At 44.2% G+C, this 8,034-nt stretch overlaps 1 protein-coding gene across 7 annotated transcripts in view; it reads right to left on the bottom strand.

Annotated features, from left to right (window-relative positions):
• Positions 1 to 1,709: 1,709 nt before the first annotated feature.
• IDS (iduronate 2-sulfatase) overlaps positions 1,710 to 8,034 on the bottom strand; it is a 40,348-nt gene continuing 34,023 nt past the window's right edge. For 5 of the 7 annotated variants that reach the window (XM_081793088.1, XM_081793087.1, XM_081793086.1 and 2 more), the window contains one exon: positions 1,710 to 6,103. In XM_081793088.1, the coding sequence (XP_081649214.1) occupies positions 5,631 to 6,103 (473 nt within the window). In that variant the 3' untranslated portion in view covers positions 1,710 to 5,630. The remainder of the gene's footprint in view (positions 6,104 to 8,034) is intronic. The other 2 variants (XM_081793090.1, XM_081793089.1) reach the window with 2 other exon arrangements.

The following is an 8,034-nucleotide window of genomic DNA, read 5'->3' as shown; positions in this document are numbered from 1 at the left end:
AGCAGGCTCAACCACAATGGGCTCTACCTAAGGCCAAAAGAGATAATGGGCGGAGCCAAAGGGGGCACCTGGGTTCTAGTTCAATTCCCAACCCCAGGCCAAATTCAAGAGACTCTGCAAAGGAGCTGTAATCTGCAGGCTGGACTTGCGCAAGGAGAAGGGGCTGAGCTCCATTTTGGAACTGATACCCAAAGCCCCCCTCACACAGTGAGGAATGATGGCTTGGTAACCCCGGCAGGCATCAGGGAGGTCGGCCTGCTGCCATCATTCAGAGAAAGCTTACCCACTGTAGCCAGGGTGAGGCTCCGCCAACCAGCTTGCTCATCTCTCAGCATACACCCCAACAGTTTTAAGTGATTAAAGATGAATGCAGACTAGATATATACTCAAAAGTACTTAAAAGGAGAGATTTGAACAGATAACCGTATACCCATGTTCACAGCAGCATTATTCACAATAGTCCAAAGGTAGAAACAACTGAAGTGTCCATCAGGGGACAAATGGAGACACAAAGTGTCATCTATCCATACAATGGAGTATTATTCAGCCTTAGAAAGGAAGGAAACTCTGATATATGCCACAACATGGATGGACCTTGAAGATATTCTAAGTAAAAGAAGCCAGACACAAAATGACAAATACTCTATGATTCGGCTTCCATGGGGTTCCTAGAGTAGTCAAATTCGTAGGAACAGAAAGGAAAATGGTGGTTCCTGGGACTGGGGAGAGGGGGAGATGGGGAGTTGGGTGTTTCATGGGGACAGAGTTTCAGTTGTGCAAGAGGAAAAAAGTTCTGTGGATGAGGTTCCAATGGCACAACATCGTGAAGGGACTAATGCTACCTACCGAACTGCACACATAATGGTAAATCTTATATTATACGCACTTCACCACATTTTTTTACTGCATACAAAAATTTGAAAATTTCAGTAAAAAAGGATTAATGTAGGAAGGGCGGCACACTCATCATGACTTCTTGCCAAAAGCCATTAATGATGTAAAAAAAATGCCAACGTTATTTCAGATCACAGAGGTGGGATACAGGATTGGATGTGGATTTCATCTGTGTACAGATAAAAACGTCTTCATCTGTGCATATGTATGTGGGCAGGAAAAAGAGCCAAGAGAAATGCACACATGTCTACAGTGGCTATGTTCTGGACATGGTGGTCATCCTCACCATCTGGCATGTATGTCTTCCAAATTTCATACAATGAGCATACATTATTCTGATAACAGGGTGAAGAGACAGGGTAACTTAAGTATAAAAGCAACCACAAAATCAGGAAAGGAAAATGAATATTTATTCAATCTCCAGATTTGGAAGGATCCCCGTGTTTACCGGGAAAAAAAAATCACGCAGGAAAAGAGTAATTTGTTTGATTATTTTAAAAAGTGAAACCCATAACCAAGATTTAAAGGCAAATTCACACAACTGGAAATACAAATGCCCAACAATTTTACAGAGAGAGCAATGTTTAAGGATGGTAATAAGCAAAGAGTTAGAAGGTAAAACAGGATGCCACTTTCACCTGTTACCATTAGGGGCGGGGTCTGCTGGGGGTTTTTGGTTTTATGTTTTTTATTATTGTATGCTTGTTTGCTTTATTTTTAGTTTTACTACCCTAAGGTAGCAGGAGAGTGGGGAGAGGGGCCAAATCGAGAAGCTTTTGACAATTTGGCACTGAGAGAGCAGCCTAAGGGAGTCATTTGATGTACATAAAAACATTTTATTCACAAAGTTGTTCATCACAGCATTATTTACAATACTGGAAATTGGGAAATAAGCTAAATTTTCAATAATTTGAAAGAAGGTTAAGTAAATTATGGTAAAAGTACACAACAAAATATATTACCACCATCATAAAGTATCTGCAGAAATTTGCAGTAACCACACATAATACTTAGTGAAAAAAATAATATAAAACTGCACGATAAAACACAGAGCATGATCACAGCAATGTAAAACATTCATACCCCAGAGAAGACACGATATTCAGTGACCATCTTGGGGCAAAATACTGATGCATATTCTTACCTTTTACTGTATTTGTTTTCCAATTTTTCTGTAATTAACACATTAATTTTGCGTTCAGAAAAAGATACCTTTTTCCAAAGCAGCCATAAGATTCTTTAGTGATGTTCCTGTTCATTTCATGCCATGACACACTCTAGAGTCACAAAGCCTCAGCTTCTTGGAGATGGGAGCAGGTGAGTGGCTGTGAAGAATGGTCATGAATGGACGGGGGGGTAGGACAACCTAGGGGTGGGCAAGGAGGTAGGGATTGGCCAGGGAGAGTCAGGGACCAGTATGAAAACTGGTCAGCCGAGGAAAGGGGCTTTGTGGAGTCAGGGAAGACTCTGACTGCTCAACGAAGGTCTGAGGAGACCCAGTAGTAGGCACTGACGGTGTTCTCAAAGGGCAGGATCAAAGAGGGAGTTCAGGAAGACACGTGGATTCTTCAGGGGCAAGGGAGGAAAGAGGAGGGGGAGGTAAGCTACTCGGAAGGAGGTGAGAAGGGCTGGGGAGATGGTGATGGCACTAGCGGTGGGGGAGGAAAGAGCCAATGGCCAGAGGGCGCTCCCGGCGCCACGCTTCAACCTGGCGTCCCTGGCTCGCCTCCAGACAAGTCTTCGCACGCAAACCTAGGGTGCAGAATCGGCTCACAGGAGGGACTTGCCAACAGCTAGGTGGACCCAGCTCACGCAGTTAGTCTTGGGCAGCTCTGTTCCACTTTCTGCCACGATGGAAAGGTTCTAGATCTGTGCTATCCAATATGGTGCCCACTAATCATACAGGGCTGATGAGCACTTGAAATAGGCAAGTGCAACTTCGATTCTGCTTCTGAAATGTTTATTTCATTTTAATTAATGTAAACAGTCACATGTGCCTAGTTGCCACTGGACAGCACACACCTAGGGGCAGTGATTCTCAAAGTGTGGTCTTCGGGGGAGCAGCGTAATTTGTAAGAAATGCACATTCTCAGGCCCTACCCCAGACGCAATGAATCAGAACCTCAGCAGGCAGGGTCTGGCACGCTGGATTTTAGCAAGGCTTCAGGTGGTTCTGGTGTACCCTCATGTTTGAGCCATGGAGACAGGTCCACTCAACCTTTCTTGGGTCACTAGTCTGGTTTCAACTGAACTGTATCAAAGAACCCCTGCTCAAGTGATATGGGGCTTTCTACAAATAAAGTGACTGTGGAACCATTAATAAAACACGTCAAGCTCAGTGAGATCAGAGAAAGGTCACGTGGAGCCACAAAGATATGCTTACTCTAGGCCGAGTCAAGATAAGGAATGTGGTCAGCTTGGACATCGGAAACCCAGAAAGCGGCTAGTCATCCCAACATGTGCCAGAGACGTGCAAAAGGAAACAAAAAGTGGCTCTAAATTGGGTTCGGTGTCAAAAATAGAAAGCCCCCCCCCCCCCCCCGCAACCTGTGAGAGGATGTGCATCCCATCGAATGTGAAATGCAGCCTTAGTTTCTAAAGGGAGAGATCTGTAAAGGGAAAGCCACGAAAAACTAAAAGCTAAGGAGCACTCTGACGCCGCGTGCTCAAGTAGGAGAGAGGAGACAGAAGCACTTCCGGTAGAGGCGGATCCACACACAAAAGCGCCCCACGTGGACCCGGCTCCGGATATGGCTTTGGTCACCCTGGCGAATTACGGGCCAAAACAGCAGCTGCACACCCAATGTATCTGCCACTTCACTCTTTTCTGGCGCAGTTCAGCTAACAACTTCGGCGAAAGCAGAACGTGGCGATTTTTGACACTAAAGCTGTGCCTCAAGAAATAGAGCGAGAAAAAATGAGGAAGTGTACATACTGCAGCCAACAGGCGCAGCACACGGATGTGAGATAAAGGCCTGTGTTCAAACTTATCATTGTAACTGTGGAGGAGGAGATAAAGCTAAACACATTGAACATATGTCACGACGAATTTGCAGACTGGATTGTAAAAATCTTCATGGAAGTGATGAGAGCGGTAAAAAGGACAAAGAAGGAGAAATAAAAGGCCCAGGGAACCCACCGACAAGTAAAGCGTAGGCATCCAGAAGAAAGATGAGCCTCAGGATCAGGAGAGATGAATAGGGCCCTTCACTCTTCAACTAGAAACCGTTGTTGCCGGGACACTAAGTCACAATCAATTAGAAGAGCACTGTGTTACCATATGCACCTCTACTGTAGGCTAATTAGTAAAAAAACAACAAAAACAAAAAACTGTCTGAAACTACTGATTTGAAGTAATCTCTTAACATGCTATCTTGCCTTTTTTGTTACAATTTAATACACAGAAGTGACTTAACCTAATTCGCTGAAGTTTGTTTCACAAGCATTTACCTTTAAGCACTGATGCACTTAAAAGACACAATTCATTACTAGAAATGACTCACTCTGATACAGGACTACACATGATATTGATTTAGAATGCGGTTGACTCCTCTGATGACTACTGATAACTGATCAGCTTCCACTGCTATTAACAGGAGTTGTGACGATCCCACCCTCTTTAATAGGCTAAGCTTATTACTACCGCCTGCCTTCTGGTTACTTTCATGTTTGGGGAACATGGAACTACATTCTGGGGGATTAGAAATCACCTAATATTATACTAATGAAGTTTTAACAATTCTCAAAATAATTTAGAATTTAATAAAATTAGTGTTGTCTTTAATCAGCAATTAAAAGTCAAATATTTCTGGCCTCCTGGATAAGTGGATATCTGCAACCAACTATTCCTGAAGAAGGAAAACACTTAACAGTTTTGAGTGACTCAATTCATGGATACAGGTATAACGTAACACGTAACAGTGCCTTTCAAGAGGTGATCTCTGAGGTCAAGGGTCATATTACTTGCTAACAAATTATTACTTGGGCCAGACATCTCTGAACATTTTTTTGAACATTTTTAACTGAATTTCCCATACATTTCATGCCTCTGGTTTACTGAGCATTATGTATCATTTGATATAGAGATTCCACACTAATCACTTCATGCCTAGATTCCACATTAATCACTTCATGCCTATTTTATCTTTGGATTTTGAAAATTTGCAATCTTAAGAACAAAAACTGAAGATAAGACTTAAATGTATCTGGCATTATTATTTAACATTTTAAAAAGAAACCTGAAATACTGACATAATATTTTGAATATATTGGGCTAAATAAATTATTAAATTATAAACAAAACAACCAGGAACTTAGTGTTAAACAGCATGTGACATACGGTTACTTTTTGAAATGCACTAAATTTCGCAAATAATTCCAGTATTTCTTGACTATAGCGTTACGTTAGGTGATTATGGTCTTGACGGCTAAAAGGATGACAATTTTCATTTGCTCGCTTTACACTTATCCATTTGATAAATAAGCTATGATTGTTCAAAATGGGAAAGAATGGTTCAGTCCGATCACCAAGTAGAAATGAAGACTCAAATTAATAAAGAATCAAAGGGCTGGGCTATTACATATTCTTAGGCCAAACTGTTGATGCACGCTTTGATTGCCTACCCCCGGGTTGCTTCCAATATTGTGGGTAATCGCCAAATAACCAGCTCTAAGTCCTCCTCTCCCCAGCTGGAAGGGAGCACATTACGTACGCCCTCCTCAGTGCTTGGCAAGACTCAAGGCATCAATGAATGGAGAAGGTCTCTGCCCTGGGAGTCATTATACATGTTGTGGTCCTGCAGAGGGTCGGAATCAACAAAATACAGTTCCCCTGCATGGACGTCAGAAAAATTAGCCAGAAATTCACGGGGATCAAAGCCAACCCACACAGTGTACCTATAGTCTATCGTGCGTATGGAATAGCCCATGACCTTTATATCTTTTAAGCTCGGCTTGTCAGAATTCCACTGAGGATAGTCTGCGGGCCGGGGGTACTGGCTATAGGCAATAGACTCACGGGGATTACCACGAAGGTGCAGGTCCTCTCCCAGGTCCTGGAGTTGAAAATGCTTCCCAAGGTTCTGGCCTTCTCGGCACAGGTGCACATGAAACGAGGGAACAGGACAGCGAGGTGGGACGTGCAGGCCAGCAAGTCCCGCGAGCGTAGGAGAGAGAGAAAGAAGTTCCACCAGGTCCATGACTCGCCGGCCTGAAACAGGAAGCGATCCTGCTGAATGGACTACTTTAAGGAAGCCTGCACAGCCAACAGGATGAGGACAGGAGCCCATCTGGGCACCACGCGTTGTCTTTTGTTTTTTTACATTTATTTTTGGCCCAAGAGTTTAGGAACAACGCCAACTCGGCACCTCACCCAGTTAGAGGACACAAAATGAAGGTGCCCGCAACCAGCTGGCACTTTTAAAAATGATGTCAATTTTGGAGCCATCAGTGTAATAACTGATTCAGGCAAGGATCACCCATGGAAGCCCAAGCCACCAGGTAAAAATCTGTTGTGGGACAGGATATTCAGAATCTCAACAGTGTCACCCTGCAGATGACTCCTTCCTGGATGTCAGCACATCTCCTTTAGATTGTGGGAGAACACGAACATCAAACTTACCACCTGACCCATGTTGTAGCGTCCACTTCAGCAGCATCACAAACATTCACCCTGTTCCGCAGCCATCACCACCATCCATGCCCAGAACTGTTTCCATCTTCCCGAACCGCAGTCTGTCCTCATTAAACACTACCTTCCGCATCTCCCCTGCTCCCCAGCCCCTGGCACCCACTGTCCTACTTTCTGTCTCTATGACATTGGCTCCTCTAGGGACCTCGTGTAAGTGGCATCACATAGTATTTGTCCTTTTAGGACTGCTTACTTCACTGAGCATCATGTCCTCAAGGCTCATCCATGTTGTAGCAGGTGTCAGAATGTCCTGCCTTCTTGAAGGCTAACATTCCGCTATGTGGGGAGACGACATTTTGCCTATCTATTCATCCGGCAGTGGATACTTGGGGTGCTTGAGCCTTCTGGTGATTATGAATAATGCTATGAACATTCAAATACAAGTTTTTGTTTGAATACCTGTTTTTGATTCTGTGGGCTATATATCTAGGAGTGGCATTGCCCAGTCACGCACTAACTCTACCTTTAACTTTTTGAAGAATGGCTAAACCATTTTCCACAGTGGCTGCACCATTTTACATCCCCACCAGCAGTGTGAGGGTTCCAGTTTCTCCACACCATCCCAGTGCTGGAGTTTTCTGTTGATTTTGATAATGGATAGGAAATGGCATCTCATTGTGGTGGATCCATCTTTAAAGTCTCAATCCTGTACTTTCTGTTGATTCCTATTAAAACCGGTCTGGGCTTTGGACCATCATTCTGGCCTTTCTGGATCTCTAAGAATTCGCTTTATACTGCCCAATTTTATTTCAACACATTTAATTTGTAAGTTAAATAAAAAGAAAAGAAGCTTAAAGAAAGATACTTTTACAAAATGGCAAGACCTGGCCGACATGGCCACCTTAATCAGGACCAAATCTGGCATCACTAACAGTGGCACACGCCACCACCGAGTGCCCCCACTGTGACACCAAGGAAGCACACAACCTCATGTCCAGTGTGTGTGTCAAAAATGTTTACCCTGAATCTAGTCATGAGGAAGCAATGACACAAATCCAGACTGTGGGCTGCTGCCCAAGACAGATACCCCAGATGCCTGTAAAAAGGTGAGGTCAGGGAGAAATGGGGGCCCAGATCCCATCAGGACTTGTCAGCTGCTATAAGGACTTCCACTCAATGAGGTATGTGGGAGGCTCCAGAGCAGGGCTGTGGCACCACCTGACTCGGGTTTTAACAGGATCACTTCGGTCACTGCGAGGAGGAGGAACTCCAGAGGACCACAAGCACAACCAGGGAGACTTCAGCAAGCCACTGCAGGAATCCAGCAGGAGATGGTGGCGGTGTGGCCCAGCGTGGCAGCATGACTCAGTGAGAAGCAGTACAGATAGACTGAATGGACAGCAACAGGCTTGCTGACGAGGACTACATATTACATATGGAGGACAGAAGAGATGCAGGGGTCAGGAGGACTCCACGATTTTTTGGCCTGAGTCAGCACAGCCATTCCCTGA

The sequence above is a fragment of the Panthera onca genome, chromosome X (genome assembly GCF_046562875.1).
Source record: "Panthera onca isolate mPanOnc1 chromosome X, mPanOnc1 haplotype 2, whole genome shotgun sequence".
Classification (NCBI taxonomy): domain Eukaryota; kingdom Metazoa; phylum Chordata; class Mammalia; order Carnivora; family Felidae; genus Panthera; species Panthera onca.
The sequence above is the reverse complement of the archived record's forward strand: the minus strand, read 5'-3'. Positions and strand labels throughout refer to the sequence as shown.